The sequence below is a fragment of the Salvelinus sp. IW2-2015 genome, linkage group LG1 (genome assembly GCF_002910315.2).
Source record: "Salvelinus sp. IW2-2015 linkage group LG1, ASM291031v2, whole genome shotgun sequence".
NCBI classification, from domain to species: domain Eukaryota; kingdom Metazoa; phylum Chordata; class Actinopteri; order Salmoniformes; family Salmonidae; genus Salvelinus; species Salvelinus sp. IW2-2015.
Genome location: NC_036838.1, coordinates 43,325,954 through 43,346,872, shown reverse-complemented (window position 1 = coordinate 43,346,872; position 20,919 = coordinate 43,325,954). Strand labels below are relative to the sequence as shown.

The window sequence follows — 20,919 nt, the reverse complement described above, 5'->3', positions numbered from 1 at the left end:
TTTGATTGGTTGAGGGGGTGGATGTGGCTGGTGGTGCTGTGGTCTGGATTTAGGTCCTCTCGGCGTGGGTCCTCTGTGTTGGTTTGGTGGGGGGGGGGGGGGGGTCTATTGATCTGTTGCTCTTGTGTGAGGTGTTGTGGCTGCGGTTGAGGGTAATGTCCTTTAGGGTCCGGGCGAAGGTGGGCACTGCTGCCTTGTATAAGTGGACCTCGTCATAAAGGCTGTTCAAGTCTAGGGTGGAGTGGTGGGCATGGTAAACATTTGGTTTTGAGGCACAGTCATAGAAAATATGCGTTTACCTGTTGTATGGTAGCAGGGTGGAAGTGTTTTCGTGGTAGCAGGGTGGAGATAACCGTTGGGGAAAATAGAATGTTTTTCAATCAATCAGTCCCTTGAGTGCTGTGGCCACCCTTTCCTGCTGTGCTCTCAGGTCGTTCGTGCCTGTGTGTATTATTATGTGGCTGGGTGACCCTAGTTGTTCTCAGACAGAAGGTCTAGGGCGAGCTGGGTGTTTGGACACCAGAAATTAGACACTGTATTAGGGAAAACGTTTATCTGTATATATTTTCCGTTTGTGTCCATAAGCAGTACAATCTGTGGCTTTGTGTATGTCCTCAGTGAGTGTGGGGGGGGGGGGGGGGTGTCAGGAGGACATCAGGGTGGCTGAGTGGGGGTTCAGAAGGGGTAGGATCCCCTGGGCTTGGGGTTCTTCATTTATCTGTCCTGTTGTTGATGATGTCGAGGCTATGGTCAGGGGCTGAGGTGGGCTCTTCTGCTGGCTTCTCTGCGGGGGTGGTCAGCTCTCTAATGGGTGGTTCTCTGTCACACACCATCACCCTCACCCTTTCCTCCATCAGTCTGATCCTCTCCTCTAATGCTCTGTTCTTCTCCTGCCTCTGCTCTTTCTCCTGTTGATGTTGTCTCACCACATTCCAGAGTGCAGATATGTCTCTCTCCACCTCCAGCTCTCCGGGTCTGGGTGAATGTATCCTTCATTTCAATGAGGGAGTAGTACTCTGTGCTKGGAGGTTGACTTTCCGCTTGGGGTTGCTCGTATGTGGGATTGTATAATGAAGAGGTCTGGTCTGACACGCTAGAGGTGGGGGTATCTATCTCAAGAGAGAGCTTATCCTGCTGAGCTCTCTTTGATTATGTGAAAGTCCACAATGTGGTTGTCCTGTACCATTACTGTTTCAGAATTGTACAGGTTAACATTGGCTGACTCAGAGTCATCGTTGTCTAATATCCTGAGTTTCCATCGCTAACACCCCCCTCATAACAGATTGGTAGTGTGTAAATATAGCACTGCGCCATGCCAGGGGATGGTCTGCGTGGAAGATTAAGTTGCTTTTGTTCCCAGTTTTATAATAGACAGCAAAAAGTATCTCTTGATTTTCCATAAGGAGATTATTTTTGTACTCTCAGGTTTTTGCCTTATCATTTTTTACATCCAGGTAGGCTGTGAAACTCTCCTGGCTGTGAAACTCTCCTGCCATTGTTGGGCTCAAGGGCTTTGACATCTCTCAAGCCACACCTCAGTGCTAATTGAAGATGCAGTCTGATACAGTTGAAGTCAGAAGTTTACATACACCTCAGCCAAATACATTTAAACTCMGTTTTTCACAATTTCACATTTAATCCTAGTAGAAATTCAATTTCTTAGGTCAGTTAGGATCCCCACTTTATTTTAAGAATGTGAAATGTCASAATAATAGTTGAGAGAATGATTTATTTCAGCTTTTATTTCTTTCATCACATTCCCAGTGGGTCAGAAGTTTACATACACTCAATTAGTATTTGGTAGCATTGCCTTTAAATTATTTAACTTGGGTCAAACGTTTTGGGTAGCCTTCCACAATAAGTTGGGTGAAGTTTGGCCCATTACTCCTGACAGAGCTGGTGTAACTGAGTCAGGTTTGTAGGCCTACTTGCTCGCACAAATTTTCTATCGGATTGAGGTCAGGGCTTTGTGATGGCCACTCCAATACCTTGACTTTGTTGTCCTTAAGCCATTTTGCCACAACTTTGGAAGTATGCTTGGGGTCATTGTCCATTTGGAAGACCCATTTGCGACCAAGCTTTAACTTCCTGACTGATGTCTTGAGATGTTGCTTCAAAATATCCACATAATTTTCCTCCTCATGATGACATCTATTTAGTGAAGTGCACCAGTCCCTCCTGCAGCAAAGCACCACACAACATGATGCTGCCACCCTCGTGCTTCACGGTTGGGATGGTGTTCTTCGGCTTGCAAACCTCCCCCTTTTTCCTCCAAACATAACGATGATCATTATGGCCAAACACTTCTATTTTTGTTTAGTGTTGTATGCGTCCATTCTATATTTATTAAAAGAATGAACACTGAACAAACTAACAAAACAACTAAAYGAACCGTGAAGCTAATATGAATAGTGCAGACAGGCAACTAAACATAGAACAAGAACCCATGAACACAAAATGGAAAATGGCTACCTAAATATGATCCCCAATCAGAGACAACGATAAACAGCTCCCTCTGATTGGGAACCATATCAGGCCACCATAGACATACAAATACCTAGACCTACAAAACCCCTGACATACAAAACCCTAGACAATACAAAAACTAGCATACCCACCCTCGTCACACCCTGACCTAACCAAAATATAAAGAAAGCAGAGATATCTAAGGTCAGAGCGTGACACTGGCTTTTTTAATGGCAGTTTTGGAGCAATGGCTTCTTCCTTGCTGAGCAGCCTTTCAGGTTATGTMAATATAGGACTCATTTACTGTGGATTTAGATACTTTTGTATCTGTTTCCTCCAGCATCTTCACAAGGTCCTTTGCTGTTATTCTGGGATTGATTTGCACTTTTCGCACCAAAGTACGTTCATCTCTAGGGAGACAGAACGCGTCTCCTTCCTGAGCGGTATGACGGCTGCGTCATGTGTTTATACTTGCATACTATTGTTTGTACAGATGAACATGGTACCTTCAGGCATTTGGAAATTGCTCCCAAGGATGAACACGACTTGAAACAAAAAAAAAATTCTAAGGTCTTGTCTGATTTCTTTAGATTTTCTCATGATGTCAAGCAAAGAGGCACTGAGTTTGAAGGTAGGCCTTGAAATAATCCACAGGTACACCTCCAATTGACTCAAATGATGTCAATTAGCCTATCAGAAGCTTCTAAACCATACATAATTTTCTGGAATTTTCCAAGCTGTTTAAAGGCACAGCAATTAGTGTATGTAAACTTCTGACCCACTGGAATTGTGATACAGTGAATTATAAGTGAAATAATCTGTCTGTAAACAATTGTTGGACAAATTACTTGTGTCACGCACAAAGTAGATGTCCTAACCGGACTTGCCAAAACTATAGTTTGTTAACAAGAAATGTGTGGAGTCGTTGAAAAACGAGTTTTAATGACTCCAACCTAAGTGTATGTAAACTTCCGACTTCAACTGTATGTACAATCTGTGTTCTGTCCTAGCAACTTGGTAGCCTTAACTTAGAATTTAGTCCCTATGAAGTAAAATATATAATAATATTTGGTAGTAGGAAGGGTGTAGGTTTGGAGTTTTGATTTGGAGTGAAGGTTATGTTGTGGAGGGTAGTATCCTGTATAGGTCCAAGTTTATCTCTCTCACTGAAAGCAGTGTTTAATTTCCCATCAAAGTTATTATTCACATTTGAAATAACTCCTTTGAACTGGAATGCTTTAGGTATTTTGTATTTTCCTCTCTCTCTCTCTCTCTCTCTCTCTCTCGCTCTCTCTCTCTGCATGCTGGGAGTTTTTTGGCGTTTGAGTGTTTGGTGTGGAGGGCTCTGTCCTAACTAACTTTCTTGATTATTTTCTTGGTCTTTTGTTTCAATTTTATTTTCTATGGTGGAGGGTTAATGCAATATTTGTTTTAGCGGTATCGACAATTTTTTCAAAGTTAGCTTCTCAGCCTAGCGCGGAGGAGACGCTGTCGATACGGCATGGATTCAGGTGTGTTCCTGCAAATGGAGTTAAGGTGGAGGAGGTTCTGCTCACGGTCGGTGAACAGGTAGGAGCTGAATTCATACATTCTGCTTCTAGAATGAACAAAGCTGTGGTTGTGTTCATGAAAAGAGCAAATTTGGTTGGTAGGCTAATTGCTAGTGGAATATTTGTAAGGGGTGTGTTGGTGCCAATTTCACCTCTCTCTACCCCTTCGACAAGAGTGGTAGTTGAAAATTTGCCTCCGTTTATTACGGATGATCAAATCAGGAAAGAGCTGAGTCGTTTTGGTAAGTTTGCTAGCGTTTTTCGTGTACTGTCGGCAGGTTTTCAGGCAGATGCCGTTAAGCACGTTGTTTCGTTCCGGAGGCAAGTGTTTATGTTTCTGAATAACAATGCGCAACAGCTAAATGTGCATTTTAAAGTGAGACATGGGGAGGGGCTCTACGCAGGGTTTGCCAGCACAGATAGTCTACGGTGTTTTGAGTGTGGGGGATTTGGGGCATAAGAGCTTTGCGTGCCCACATAAAAGCTGTAGACAAGGTGAGGGTACAAGCGCCAGTGGGGGAAATTGAGGTCAACGTGCAGGGGGTAATGAGATGCAGACAGCAGAGGCTGGGCCTAGTCATGCCAGGGATGGTAGTGTAGATGAGGCTGKGCCTAGTCATGTAAGAGATGGTGGTGTAGATGAGGCTGGGCCTAGTCAGGCTAGAGATGGTGGGGTAGCTGAGGCTGGGCCTAGTCAGGCTAGAGATGGTGGGGTAGCTGAGGCTGGGTCTAGTTATGCTATGGATGGTGGGATAGCTGAGGCTGGGTCTAGTCATGCTATGGGATTGTGGCGGGTAGCTGTAGGCTTGTCTAGTCAGGCTAGAGATGGTTGTAGCGGAGGCTGGGTCTAGTCAGGCAGGATGTGGTGTAGCAGAGGGTGGGGTCTTAGTCGTAAGTTGGTGGTGTAGCGAGTGTATCTAGTCAGGCTAGAGATGGTGGGTAGCTGAGGCTGGGCCTAGTCATCTATGGATGGTGGTGTAGATGAGGTGGGTCTAGTCAGGTTATGCTAGTGGATGAGGAGAGTATAGTGGTGAAGCTGTAAGAGACTAGGGGGGAGGAGGAGGGTGTCAAGCGGAAAAGGAAAAAGGGTGTGGTCAAAGGCACCATGGAAACTTTGCCTGTTGCTGTGGGGGATACCCTGACCAGAGAGGAAGGCCAGGTGGTCAGGATGGGAGATAGAGATGAGGAGGAAAGTGAGTGTGAGGAAGAGGATGAGGAGTTATTTTTTTGTACCTGGGCTCGGAGAAGTGGGTCAGGAAGAACTGGGAGGGGCTGTCACAGGCAGTGGTGTCAAGACTGGCCAGGTGGAGATGGMTCCTGTCCCAAGTGTCATATAGAGGGAGGGTGCTGATAATCAACAAACTGGTGGCATCTTCCCTGTGGCATAAACTGGCTGTCCTCAACCCTGTCGCCGCTCTGCTCACAGACCTGCAACGCAAGCTGGTGGACTCTTTCTGGTCGGGCCATCACTGGCTGAGGGCGGCAGTGTTGTACATGACCGTCAACGAAGGAGGACAGGGCCTGGTGGAACTGGAGAGCAGGATGGCTGCTTTCCGGCTAAAGGCGGTGCAGAGACTGCTGTACCATACTGATGTTGGCTGGAGGGAACCAGCATGCGCGCTGCTGAGGAGAGCTGGCAGATTAGGGTTGGACCAGCAGCTGTTCCTCATGAAGCTGGAGAGGCTGAGTACAGCAGGTCTCTCAGATTTTTACTCTGCAGTGCTGAGGGCCTGGCAGCTGCTAAGGCCCACACGAGAAGGGGGTGTGGAGCCTGGGCTGTGGGTGTGGGARGAGCCTATCTTCAACAACCCAGCCATCCCTTTGAGATCGGTTCAGTCGGCCAGGTTTACAAAGGCTGGGTGACCTGAGACTGCTGGGAGAGGAGGGGTGGAAAACCCCGGAAGTCTTGGCACAACAAACAGGAATAATGTTTCTTAGGCTGCTGGAGAGATTCCTGGAGGAGGTCCAGGAGGCACTGTCTGAGCYGGTAAGGGAGGTGTTTGAGCGGCCAAAGGGGGAGGGGCCACCAATGTTTCCACCACTACAGGTGACGGCAGAGACTGGAGACTGGCAAGGGGGTCTGGAGGACTTGTTAGATTTTAACACTCCGAGCCTGGGGGGGAGGTAAAGCCCTCTACAACCTCTGCGTTAAGGTTAGGAACATTAGGAGCCTAACAGGAGTGAAGTCACATCAGTGGCAGGGGGTATGTGGGGCGGAGAGTATGGTGGGWTTTAGATGGAGGGGGCTCTACAAACCCCCAGTACCAAAGAGGTCAGGGGACCTCCAGTGGAGGGTTCTTCATGGAGCTCTGGCCACTAACAGCTGGTTGAACTGGGAATCGGGCCTGGGTGTCCTTTCTGTGTAATGAAAGAAACTGTGATTCATGTGTTTTCTGTGTGCACCAGGTTAATGTCATTAATATCTCTGTTGGAATGTCTGTGTGAGAGGTTGGGGGCGGGTTTTACTGTTGGGATGTTTATAATGGGATACAGGTATTCGATTAAGGAGGCCAAATGTGTTTTGTTGAATTTTYTGTTTGCTCAGGCGAAGTTGGCTATTTGGCTAACAAGGAGGAACAGGGTCAAAGGTGGGGGGATAACAGACCCTTTACTATTGTTTAATGGGATGGTCTCTGTGCTCCTTAGGGTTGAGTTTGAGTTCTATAAAATGATAAAATGTGTGGAGATGTTTGAGGAGATATGGTGTGTTGGGGGGGGGCTGTCTGTACAGCTGGGGAAGATGTTTTGGATATACGGTTGTAGAAGTGGGTATTGTTTTGGGTATTGTGATGTTGGTTTGTATCATGTGGTAGATGGAAAGGTGAGTATGGTACATGAATGCAGTACAGGATATATTTTGGTGTTTTATTTTTAAGTGGGGGGGGTGAGTTTTTTTTTATGAAATGAGAAGGTTTCAGTAAAGAAAGACAAAAAGTCAAAGTCTCTCTCTCTCATTGGACAAAATGAGTATAGTAAATCCAATCCTATAGTAAATCCATTGGCRTTGAAAAGATTTTCCGCTGGAAAAAGGCTAGGATACTTTACAACACATATCGTTGTGTTTTCCAAAGATGAAGCGATAAGAACAATGTAGGACATCTCAGAAAGACAGGAGSAGGAGCGGAGCCCAGAGTTTCCTTATTTCAAAGAGGTGGTTAATCCATCATTCTGAGGTCTCCGAGCTCTRAAGCGGCCTGCTGAAGAGGTCCAGTGGGACAACTGCCCTGTGTCCAAGAGAGCAGGCAGATCACTGGCCCTGACTAGGAAATGAAAAAAAGCTATGGACTTAATTCCACTTCAACCAAATACTGCAACAAAACAATAAACACATGTTATTGATTTAATATGCAGCCTGTATTATGAAGGTATTGAGGAAACAATGTCCCCATGTCTGTCCGTGTCCATAACAGGCACAATATGCTGAGCTGGTGTTCTCAGGCTTTTCAGGCATTTCTCAGAGCCTACAGGCTTTTCTCAGAGCCTTACTCTCTCTCTCTCTCTCTCTCTCTCACACACACACACACACACACACACCACACACACACACACACACACCACACACACACACACACACACACACACACACACACACACACACACACACACACACACACACACACACACACACACACACACACACACACACACACACAAGAACAACAGACACACAGACACTACAGAAACAATTCCCAGAAATTAGCCAGCAAGTGAGAGACAGAGCACACTGGGCCACCATTAAACGTCAACACTGGGGAACGTTGATCCATTAGCCCTATTGATTTTAGATTATTCCAGTGCTTTCCCCACCTCCCCCTCTCCTCTCCTCTTTCCCCTCTCCTCATCCCACACCCCCTTTCCCTGCTTTGCAAGGCATTCTGGGATTGCACATAATAACTGTATTGAAGGGCTGTAAAGTATTTTCCTCTAGAGGCCTGTGCTTACTGCTGGGGCCCGGACTGTCCTTGCAATGTATTACTAAGCCATTTAGAAGTCAAAATGGCACTGGCAAAGGCGGTTGTACAGTATGAACAGTTTGTTGAGAAACCCCAGTCTACCCAAAGGTCACTGAGACATAGCTATGGACTTTTAAAAGAGAACCACTACTACACAGTACAATCTAAACAAGGAGAGTGATGCTGGTTAGGAAGTGCTATGTAGTCAGTGGGCCCAGTGTGAGCAATAGACTGATAAATAGTAAAACAATAACTACAATGAAAGATACACAGCTATTAAAATATCAACACATGCCAAAAACATAATCAACCAAGACATTCTGCCAACAAATTAAAATGGCGATTAACTAATCACATTTGCTCAAGGCGTAGTCAAATATTCCTCTTTGGAAAATTGCCAGGGGGCTCTAAACATTCCCAGTTATTTTTTGTGTGCACGTGTATGTATGTGTGTTAGTGTGCTTCTGTTTCCATTGAACCCTTGCTTATCATACTTGTCTATTTCACCCTACATACAGTCTGTCTGTCAGCTATGGAAATGATCAATATGTGTTTTTATGTTTCACTGCCCCCATCAGCCTGCACAGTGGTGCTCCCATTTCAGCTTCACAACACACTCCAGGGCCCAGTGGCATAGAAACCCCAGTGTGAAAACTGCTACTGATTATGAGGCACTTGGGGAGAAGAGAGCCAAAATGGAGCTGGATTTCAAATAGGATAGTTAAGAGGCAGCTAGGGATATAAGCTAAAATAAAGCTGTGTTTGGGGAAGGTGAAAGAGAGATAAAAGCTGAGGACATAGATGGAAGGACAGATAAAGAAACAACAGCAAAGATAACAATTAAGATAAGGAGCACGGAAGAAAGGAAAAGAGAAAGAGATGAACATAGTGAGGGGGAGAGGATTTGAGTTGATTGCAGTGGCAGTGATGTTGACTGTGTGTGCATCATTAATCCAGATCTGTTTTAATTACAGAAACACATGCAGCAGCAGGACACACACACACACAAAATGATGGCAACAGTCTGGGATGTTTATCATAGGGCACATAGCCCAAAAAAGGTATTCTTCAATGTGTCTGAAAAAGTCACCTTCAAAAACTCACTACATGAAGACACACATTCATTAACCAGGAGTGCATTCTGTAGTCTGACAAAAAAATATTTACTTAAAGAGACTCATTACATCCTTAACAAATAGAGGCACATCAGCCCTGTGTCAGTACAGGACAAGACAGTGAGTAGAAAAAAGGTTCTCCCCAAGATGCCTCAGCCTCTCTCTGTGTGAYAGAATACATCATTGGGTAGACGAGGGCCTGAATTCSATTTTAAATTAATGAAATGGTTTGTCATTAGAGTGCTTCATTACTATGAATGAGAAGATAGTGGATACATAAATTCATTGTACTTGATAGAGGCAGATTGATCAGTCAGCTATTGTGCTGTGGAKTAGAGCTGAATAAGATGAAAACACAGGCGAGGACACAAGCTTAGGCCATGATCAGAGAACGTCTGCTATGAAGAGATGGCATGAGGGGGTGGAGGGTGGGATGGGAGTCATGTGGACAGGGGACTACATGGTGAACTCCACACATGAACAGACACACACACAGATTCTTCCCTCATAAGGCCTATTCGTGACAGAATGTCAGAGAGGGAGGCTCCAGGAATTTAGCTCTGCTCCCATATTCAACAGTGTATACAATGAGGGGACTTAATCGCCCCTCACAATGCTCACACATTCAACAGTGTATACAATGAGGGGACTTAATCGCCCCTCACAATGCTCACACATTCACAGGCCAGGATTATTAATAGCAGATAAAGACGTTGTTTCCATAGTGACTGTTAGAGTCCATATGGAAAGTGTCTCCTCCTGTTGCCAAGACAACCAGCCAACGGTGAACTTGCAGCTGAGCGATGTGGTGAGCCGGTGATCTTTCCATAAACAGGTGTGGACAACACAACTGGCAGACCATGGGATATGGGGGAAAGAAAACATACCGAACACATTCCTAACAAAGGGATCCGAGAGAAAAGGTGGTTTACCATGTAAATGTTGTTTACCCAAAATGTTTGACAAACATCACGATGATAGGAATGAGACAAGCACTGTGGTAGGTTTATCCCAATCAAATACAGACTGGCTTATACATACACCAACACAGGAGCCTGGGGAACACAAGGTATCATTGGGCTACATTATGTAAAGCGTGTTATGGATGATGTTTAAATCCTCACTAACAATAATCCATGTGTGTACTTAACGGGCACTTCATATAATGTATGTGTGTCTAATGTAAGCGCACCTTAGATAAACATCCTGTATCATTGAAAGAGTTCATTGCTAAGTGTTACTGTAAATAAGAATTTGTTCTTAACTGACTTGGCAAGTTAAATAAAGGTTACATTTAAAATAAAATAAAATGTTTTACTCTTTGCACAAAATAGAGTAGGCTCAAGCCAGAACTGACAGAAGCTATGAATGTAAAGTAATAACAAAAAATGTCAAGAGACAAGCAGCATAGAGACAACATAATCCCAGGTAAATTCACTTCAAATGCACGCAAAGACATGCGTTAGTTTGAGAGCCTCCCTAAGGGCTTGGGGAATAGTTGGTGAGAGAATAGCACTGTTTGGTACACAAAAGCCTTTTAAACACCTCCACTGGACAATAGGTTTAGCCTGATTCCATTATCCAGGCACCAGGAAGAGATCAGAACAGAGTAGTCAGCAGTCTGAAGACAGGCTGGGCCAGAGACATTTACCTGAGAACCTAAGAGCATCACAATAAGTTCCTTACAACGCCTACTACTGGGGAATTGAGCGTGAAATCCCCTGACCTAAATGTTAAAGAAATAACCAGCGCACTCTGACCATTAGGGTGTGTATCTGTTAACCACTCATTTATGTCAATAAACCCTCCTTACATCAGACACAGACACACACACACACACACACACACACCTGTCTCTTATACACATCTAGATGTGTATAAGAGACAGGTTGAGTGCACATACACACACACATACATACATACACACACCAGACACACAGACACACAAACAAACAAACTGGGAACAATATTCTCATCATTGGTATTGTGAGGGGGAACAGAGCCACCTATCTATCCACCACTCAGGGCTAAATGAAGAGAGTAGACCCTGTTGAAAGGCCCTGTCGACTGGATTAGTCAATGCTTTGGTGTAGAAGGCAGACCCCCTCGAACCTAAACACAGAGTGGTTGAAAGGAATGGTTTCATGAAGCTACAACTGGCACTGACACAGGCACTACTCTGATGGAGCTACAGCTGCCCCCCTGCATGTATCTCATGCAAACTCCTGGCTCTTCTCTCTGTCTGCKTCTTGTACATGCTAGACATTTAGTCTCTCTCAACCTTTCATTCCTCTTTACCAATGACCTGACCTAAGCAAAGATATGGATATAATATTTATCATTTTATCTCACTTGACACTGTACTGCAAGGCCTTCTTAATGTAAAGTTCCTCACTAGAACTGGCTCCTGCATGGATATAGTTTGTCTCTCCTGTAACTTCTGGTTCCTGCCGGTCTCTCTCTTCCATGCTCTCAGGGAAAGGGCACCAGAGCCCCTCTGTTAACTACTTCCTGGGTCATGGGTCAGTGGACACGTCGACACACTGAGCAGGCAAACAACATCACTGAAGAATAAAAAATAAATACAAATAAATTAAATTATTATTATTATTATTATTACTATTATTAGGATAAATGCTACAGCGCCTTCAGAAAGTATTCATACCCCTTGACTTATTCCCCCTTTTGTTATGTTACAGCCTGAATTCAAAATGTATTAAATATTATTTTTCTACACACAATACCCCATAATGACAAAGTGAAAACATGTTTTTAGACATTTTTGCTCATTTATTGTCAATACATGTTAGAACCACCTTTGGCAGTGATTACAGCTGTGAGTCTCTCTGGGTAAGTCTCTAAGAGCTTTGCACACCTAGATTGTACATTATTTTCACATTAGTCTTTTTTTATTATTATTCAAGCTCTGTCAAGTTGGTTGTTGATCATTAGTAGAAAGCCATGTCATAGATTTCCAAGCCGATTTTAGTCAAAACTGTAACTAGGCCACTAAGGAACATTCAATGTCATCTTGGTAACCAACTCCAGTGTATATTCGGCCTTGTGTTTTAGGTTATTGTCCTGCTGAACGGTGAATTTGTCTACCAGTGTCTGGAAAGCAGAATGAACCAGGTTTTCCTCTAGGATTTTGCCTGTGCTTAACTCTATTCCATTTATTTTTATCCTAAAAAACTCCCTAGTCCTTGCCGATGACAAGCACACTCATAACATGATGCAGCCRCCACCATGCTTGAAAATATGAAGAGTGGTACTCCGTGATGTGTTGGATTTTCCCCAAACATAACAATTTGTATTCAGGACATGAAGTTATTTTCTTTGCAATTTTTTTTTACTGATAACATAACTCAAAYGGAAGGAGTTTGCATTTTGGCACATGCATGTTTTGGAATATTTTTGTTCTGTACAGGCTCCCTTCTTTTCATTTAGGTTAGTATTTGTGGAGTAACTACAATGTTGTTGATCCATCCTCAGTTTTCTCCTATCACAACTCTAACTGTTTTAAAGTCACCATTGGCCTCATGGTGAAATCCCTGAGCGGTTTCAATACAATTCWAATTTTATTTGTCACATGCGCCAAATACCGTGAAATGTTTACTTACAAGCCCTTAACCAACAATGCAGTTCAAGAAATTTAGTTAAGAAAATAACAAAAGTTAAGAAAATATTTACTAAATAAACTAAAGTAATTTTAAATTTTTTTAAATTTAAAAATAAAATCTAAAAGTAACACAAGAAAATGTCATAACAATAAGGAGGCTATATACAAGGGCTACCAGTACCGAGTCAATGTGCAGGGGTACAGGTTAGTCGAGGTAATTTGTAAAGTGACCATGCATAGAAAATAAACAGCAAGTAGCAGCAGTGTAAAAACAAAGGGGTGGGTGGTCAATGTAAATACTCCGGGTGGACATTTGATTAATTGTTCAGCAGTGTTATGRCTTGAGGATCGGAGCTGTTAAGGAGCCTGTTGGTTCTGGATTGGCGCTCTGGTACGGCTTGCCGTGCAGTAGCAGAGAGAGAAGTGTATGACGGGTGACTGGAGTCTTTGACAATTTTTTGGGCCTTCCTCTGACACCGCCTAGTATATACAGTAGGTCCTGGATGTCAGGAAGCTTTGCCCCAGTGATGTACTGGGCCGTACGCACTACCCTCTGTAGCGCCTTACGGTCAGATGCCAAGCAGTTGCCATACCAGGAGGAGATGCAACCGGTCAGGATGTTCTCGATTGTGCAGCTATAGAACTTTTTGAGAATCTGGGGACCCATGACAAACCTTTTCAGTCTCCTGAGGGGGAACAGGTTTTGTCGTGCCCTCTTCACGACTGTCTTGGTGTGTTTGGACCATGATAGTTCATTGGTGATTTGAACACCAAGGAACATGAAACTCTCGACCCACTCCACTTCAGCCCTGTTGATGTTAATGGGGGCTTGTTCGGCCCTCCTTTTCGTATAGTTCACGATCAGCTCCTTTGTCTTGCTCACATTGAGGGAGAGGTTGTTGTCCTGGCACCACACTGCCAGGTCTCTGACCTCCTCCCTATAGGCTGTCTCATCGTTGTCGTTGATCAGGCCTACCACTGTTGTGTCGTCAGCAAACGTAATGATGGTGTTGRAGTCGTGCCTGGCCACGCAGTCGTGGGTGAACAGGGWGTACAGAAGGAGACTAAGCACGCACCCTTGAGGGACCCYAGTGTTGAGGATCAGCATGGCAGATGTGTTGTTGCCTACCCTTACCACCTGGGGGCGGCCCATCAGGAAGTCCAGGATCCAGTTGCAGAGGGAGGTGTTTTGTCCTAGGGTCCTTAGCTTAGTTATGAGCTTTGTGGGTACTATGGTGTTCAATGCTGAGCTGTAGTCAATGAATAGCATTCCCACATAGGTGTTCCTTTTATCCAGGAGGGAAGGGCAGTGTGGAGTGCGATTGAGATTGCATCATCTGTGGATCTGTTGGGGCGGTATGCAAATTGGAGTGGGTCTAGGGTTTCCTTCATGATGGTGTTAATGTGAGCCATTACCACCCTTTCAAAGCACTTCATGGCTACCGACGTGAGTGCTACGGGGCGGTAATCATTTAGGCAGGTTACCTTCGCTTTCTTGGGCACAGGGACTATGGTGGTCTGTTTGAAACATGTAGGTATTACAGACTAGGTCAGGGAGAGGTTGAAAATGTCAGTGAAGACACTTGCCAGTTGGTCCACGCATGCTTTGAGTACACGTCCTGGTAATCCATCTGGYCCTGCGGCTTTGTGAATGTTGACCTGTTTAAAGGTCTTGCTCACATTGGCTACGGAGAGCGTGATCACACAGTTGTCTGCAACAGCTGGTGCTCTCATGCAAGTTTCAGTGTTGCTTGCCTCGAAGCGAGCATAAAAGGCATTTAGCTCGTCTTTTAGTGTCGCGTCACTGGGCAGCTCGCGGCTGGGTTTCCCTTTGTAGTCCGTAATAATGTTCAAGCCCTGCCACATCCGACAAGCGTCAGAGCCGGTGTAGTAGTATTCAATCTTAGTCCTGTATTGACGCTTTGCYTGTTTGATGGTTAGTCTGAGGGCATAGAGGGATTTCTTATAAGCGTCCGGATTAGTGTCCCTCTCTTTAAAAGCAGCAGCTCTAGCCTTTAGCTCGGTGCAGATGTTGCCTGTAATCCATGGCTTCTGGTTGGGATATGTACGTACGGTCACTATGGGGACGGTTTCCTTCCTCTCCGGCAACAGAGTTAGGAGGGAGGCCTGCATATTTGTAGTGACGCACCATCCAAAGTGTAATTAATAAGTTCACCATGCTCAAAGGTTTATTCAATGTCTCCATTTTTTGTACCCATCTACCAATAGGTGTCCTTCATTGTAAGGCATTGGAAAASGTCCCTGGTCTTTGTGGTTGAGTTTGCGGTTGAAATTCATTGCTTGACTGAGACACCTTACAGGTAGTTGTATGTGTGGGGTACAGACATAAGGTAGTCATTCAAAAATCATGTTTAACACTATTATTGCACAGTTATTAGTTATTATGTTATATGTWATTATTATATAGTTATTATGTAACTTGTTAAGCAAATTTTCACTCCTGAACTTATTTAGGCTTGCCATAACAAATGAGTTGAATATTCATTGACTCAACACATTTCAACTTTTTATTTTGTATTCATTTCTAAAAACATAATTCCACTTTGACATTATGGGGTATTATGTTTAGGCCAGTGACACAAAATCTCAGTGTAATCCATTTTAAATTCAGGATGTAACATAACTAAATGTGGAAAAAGTCAAGGGGTGTGAATACTTTCTGAAGGCACTATATGTCAAAATAGAACAGCTGATGTCAGCTCTTTAAAAAAAATCTCTATTTTAGCTTGCACTTTCATACTTAATGTGGTACAGAATATCTAGCACACCATTGCCRTAATTTCCACTATAATCACATAAAGACATGAAACACAACACACTCACTGGAAACTGCATGAAAAGCTAAATATAAAAAGCAAAAGTGTAAAATCCCCCGGGCCATTTATAATTCAGTGATAATACGCGTGACGCGACAAAGCACTGCTCAGAGCAAGGCAAGTTCTATCATACAGCATATATACCCCAGAGCTGCTGTTAGAATACATTATCAACTGGACCAGACAGAAACGTACAAAAGAGACATGAGAGCCTATACAGACACAAATACACACACACATTCACATGCATGTGCACGCCAGCATGTACACACGTACCCACACACGAACGCACGGACGCACGCACACACATGCACGCAAGCACACGAACGCACTTGCACACACAACTAAACAATGTAATCTAAAACCATGGCCAATTTTCCCAATAGGCTAGTAGACCTCAGCATTAATAATGACCACCCATGGGCATATCACCAAGCTAGATTCCTGATCTAAGGGCTTTACACGAAGAGGATATCCCCCAATCACTTTCTACCCACACACTGTCCACTGTGGCCTGCATTAAACAATACCATTATACCTAAAGAGGTAGTCAAGTCAGTCCATGTCAAACATACAAATTCAATAAGTACAAGTACAGAAAACACTTGCAAATGTCCCTCTGTAGTTATAGTTCTGTAGCTTGCATCTGAATAACACCGCTGAACTCTTCAGGGTGTTCTCATCATGAGTAGAGGGATAGTAAAAGGCTTAGACACTCTTGAACCATATTGTCAACAACAAAATTAGATATGATTTCAGCACTTACGTCCCCAGGATCTCCTTGAAGTCGTAGTTTTCCTTCACATCTGATGTTTTCTTCTTCCAGGAATGTCCATCATCACCCAAAGGCATCTTTCTTTTCTGTCGGTCGGCTACAATACTGGAGAAGAGGAGAGAAACTGATTGTTTAAACAACGGGAAAAAACTGTTAAGACAAGACACACTCTTTCTGGATAGTTGCATACCCAAATATTTGTCTAGGTATGAGTTGAAATTGAAACGATAAGAGTTATTTGTGTTTGAGGATAAGATAGAGAATAAAATGTAAAATATATGCTTTATTGTCACATACACCGGATAGGTGCAGTGAAATGTGTTGTTTTACAGGATCACACTGAAAAGGATTTAAAGACAAAGAGATAAGGGATGACTGACMAAGTCACTGGACTGGACATCTTTTGGACATTTTTTGTTTGACACAATTGTGTTAGACTTACCTGGAAACTAAGTTTGATAAGGTGAGTCAGGCACTTAAAACAATAAATATTTCACACAGAACAGACAAACTTCTACAAACTGCTTCAGGTGACAAGGGTTGTCAGTCCTATTCTTCCTTTACCTCATATCATCCTGAATCAACAAAACTTAAGCTTCACTTCAACATCTCGTGTTGCTATTCTTACCAGTCCGAACACCAAAGAGAAGTATCAGAGACTAGTTTTGCAGGTCCATAGCAATGCAGACTTTTAAACCGAAACAYTGTGGAAAGTAGATGTAGTTATGATTCAACCAATAAAACARCCATAACTAGGTCAAACATTATACAATTTCTGTGTTACTATAATTAGTCCTCACAGACACAATCTTTCTGCATTGTAAAAAAAAGATTTGTTGAGTCAACTTTAAAAAGTTTGGATTTTAACGCAGYAGGGAAACAATCTAAATCTAATGTTGAGTTAAGTTAATCTAAAGTTACTTCAATTTAGTATAGTAAGTTAAACTGATACATTTGGATTTAAGAACTTGTTGAGTGAACTTGATACTTTTAGTCAAAASTWTTTTTTKGGTTAAATTCTTCACTGTGAGCACACTTGGGACTCAACCTCATCTGGGATTTGAGCTCACCACCTCTTGGTTGCCAGTGACTTGAATGTCCTGCTATGCCACCAGGTCTGTGCGGATGGAAGAGATTTATTGCCAAGAGTGCATTAAGCACTTAGCTAAAACACTGTAATCAAAATTAAAAGTTCAATGTTTTTCCATCGCATTTTTAACTCTACAGATAGTTTTGTCACAAAAACTGTTGCATTAAATATTAAACATRTCTACTCTGGTCTTGGCACGTGAGCTCTAGCCAACAGCTGGCAGATACAGTACGGTTAGGCTGTACGGGTAGGCTAGTCTATATGATGRGATTATTATGGATAATATTTGTATTTGTCAACCAGCAGTCAAGCATCAATCGTCATGTCACCAGAATAAGACCCTCAATATTTATTGGAAAGGAGCATCAAGATCACCTTGCACTTTCACCACCCTGGTAAATTCATCATAAATKATTTAATYTATAGCCTAATAAACTGCATGGTTTCCCGAGTCGTCGTGGGAGGACCACACACCATATCATCGTGTGACTGAAAGTTTACTTCGATTGGATGGTTTTTATATCAATATTTCATGCATAATTAATTTTTGAGACACAAAAAGATCCCACCATGTTGAATGAACAAATTATCTATTGGCATTTATAAAATTGTACCGAAACAACCTGTTTCTGTCACAGCTGTTTGATATGGTATTACTTTACTCGCATAAAAATTGTGGATRGAAAAAACATGGATACTGAAAGCTTTACAAATAAAAGGAACTGAAATTAGAAGTAGACATCATAGACCAGTATGGAAAGAAATCTGCTTGGGGAAGCAGTAAGAGGAAGTCTAGTCAAATGTGTGACAGAGAAAGAGAGAGCCCTGTCAGTTACTCTCATTAGTAACACAAGTCTTCTGGGCATTTCTGGTCTGGTAGCATGTGCAGCATCTCAATAGTCTAGTGGCTTCCTCTGCTCTCCTCTTCCTAGTCTGCACTGAGCTGAGAAGACGGGATAGCTGAGAGTAACATGGTGTAAAATAMCCAGCTCAGTATTTTCGCTTAAAACCTGTCCATTTATTATAGATCAGAGCAGATGAAGGAAAGTAAGCAGAGAGGAAAGTATTGATGCAGCCCTAGCCTATATGCTCTCTGAGTGTCTGTGTTATGGGCCCTTAGTTGACACAGGTGCACTGCAAGGAGATACTGGCCAAGACCAATGTTGTTCAGAAAGATCAACGCTGCTAAAGTTGGCAATGGCATGGATTATAATTTCTCTATTAAAGGGTGTCTTCTTATACTGTACCTCTACCATAAYGACTGTTAAAGTCTAAGTGTGTCGATGTAATGTATTATAATATGTTTATCCACTGTACTGGCAAAATAGATGGGTTTTATACAATACAATATACAGCTTAGCCGCAGGAAGATGTTTTGAGTTGGAAGTGCTGTTTAAAATTTTTTTCCCTGTTATAATAACACATTCTATCTATTTCATTTGCCTAGTGGCATACAGTTACGGAGAAACATTTTTAGGATTTACACACATGGGGGAGAAATCTTAGCAGGGTCGAGAAAAATGTGGCCTTTTATAAACGCATTTCATGCAATTCTACGTMATTTAGGAGACATTATCAGAATATTTGTTAATACTACACAAAGGACCAAAATGAGTGGCTACTCTGACACTGTCAAACAGATAAATAAAATCGCCCTGGGCCCWGTTTCCCAAAAACATCTTAAGCTAAGTTCATTGTTAGAACCATAGGATCCAATGGTTCTGAGATTAATTTAACTTGAAGGTGTTTTTGCCAAACCGGGCCTTGGTCTTGACCTGACTCAGGGCCAATAAAAATAAGGGAGACGGGGCCTCCCGGGTGGCGCAGTGGTCTAAGGCACTGCATCGCAGTGCCACCAGAGATTCTGGGTTCGAGCCCAGGCTCTGTCGCGACCGGGAGGTCCATGGGGCGACGCACAATTGGCCAAGCGTCGTCCGGGTTAGGGAGGGTTTGGCCGGCAGGGATATACTTGTCTCATCGCGCACTAGTGACTCCTGTGGCGGGCCGGGTGCAGTGCACGCTGACCAGGTCACCAGGTGTACGGTGTTTCCTCCGACACATTGGTGTGTCTGGCTTCCGGGTTGGATGTTCGTTGTGTCAAGAAGCTGTCGGCTAGGTTGGGTTGTGTTTCGGAGGCCTCATGGCTCTCGACCTTCACCTCTCCCGAGTCCGTACGGGAGTTGCAGCGATGAGACAAGACTGTAACTACCAATTGGATACCATGAAATTGGGGTAAAAAAAGAAGAGAGATGCACACAATAATATGAGGAAATATATAAATATTATAGGCAAGAGTAAGTTACTAAATCAACTTTCCAGTGGCATGATGAAGATAGCATGAATACGGGTAGCCTAGGCTTCTCACCGTACTGGTGATGGTCTCAACATAGGCCTGAGCTACTTTGGGAAAAAAAGTGCTGTTCGTCMGAGGTGTTGACAAAATAAATGGTAGCTTCTACTGACAAATTAGTGTTCTCGTTTTAGCAGTAGCCATTTGCTTTACAAAGGTATTTCCCGCTATTGTATTATGACATTTGCAAAAGGCAAATGTTACTGTCAGCTATTCACTGACAGTGCAAAGAGAAATTGAATCCATAGAACCCATTCAAGTCAGGACTAACAGCCATTTGGAGCATACCCATTTACCAGTTAAATTACCCGGGTGAGGTTCCAAAACCCTTCCCAGCTAGCATATTTGGTTCCTTGGAAATTGTGGGAACGTACATTTTTGGTTTCCCATTGGTTCTGGGAATGAAGCCATAAGTTTCCTGACCTTTAAAACTGAAAAATAAATTACRTTCTGAGAACAGAAGTGAAAATGTTGCCTGTTTTGGGAATGTACATTTTTAGGTTGCAGGGAGGTTCTGAGAATGTTTTTCTATGGTTCCCTGAAAGTTTTCCTAGGAGATTTTATTAACATTCTGATAACAAAAATTATAGGTTATTTGAAGGTAATTAAATAAMATTCTGAGAACATGTTAAAATAAGACTTTTAATAACACTGCTAGCTAGTTTTTGTTAACTGTTTTGAACACAGATAGAACACATTAGAAATAGATATAAATACATTTGCTTAAGCATTTATAATGCTTTTCTTTTTATTGTGGCATGGCGTCAAGTGATATTCAAACCTATGATCTTCTGCTCTTTATCCATGGAATTAGGCCACTGTGCCACCAGGATGGAGCTAGCATGCAATGTTGTTGTTTTTTTAACCCATACCAAGATGTTAATTTTTGTCTGTTTAAACAGACCCTAATTTCAAAGGAAACGAGCACTCATTAAGATCAAGTGTGGCCAATTTGTGRACGCGGCCAACACACCTGAACACACTTAACAAGATAGACGATAGAGAGAGTTTTGTTGAAGCTGAGAACGGAATGTATATGTTTTTAAATAACATTCAAGAACATTACTAATGTTTTCTTATGTTTTTTATGGAAAGTTTTCTTAATGTTCTGAGAACAGGACTTTAAATTGAACCATGAGGAAACCTGTAGAAAACRTTATGCTG

The 20,919-nt window shown here is 42.9% G+C and overlaps 1 protein-coding gene across 2 annotated transcripts in view; it reads right to left on the bottom strand.

The window, feature by feature from the left end:
- Positions 1-20,919, bottom strand: part of LOC111968116 (calcium/calmodulin-dependent protein kinase type 1) — a 58,232-nt gene that overhangs the window by 34,148 nt on the left and 3,165 nt on the right. For both annotated transcript variants that reach the window (XM_023993682.2, XM_023993673.2), the window contains exon 2: positions 16,307-16,420. In XM_023993682.2, coding sequence (XP_023849450.1) covers positions 16,307-16,392 — 86 coding nt within the window. In that variant the 5' untranslated portion in view covers positions 16,393-16,420. The remainder of the gene's footprint in view (positions 1-16,306; positions 16,421-20,919) is intronic.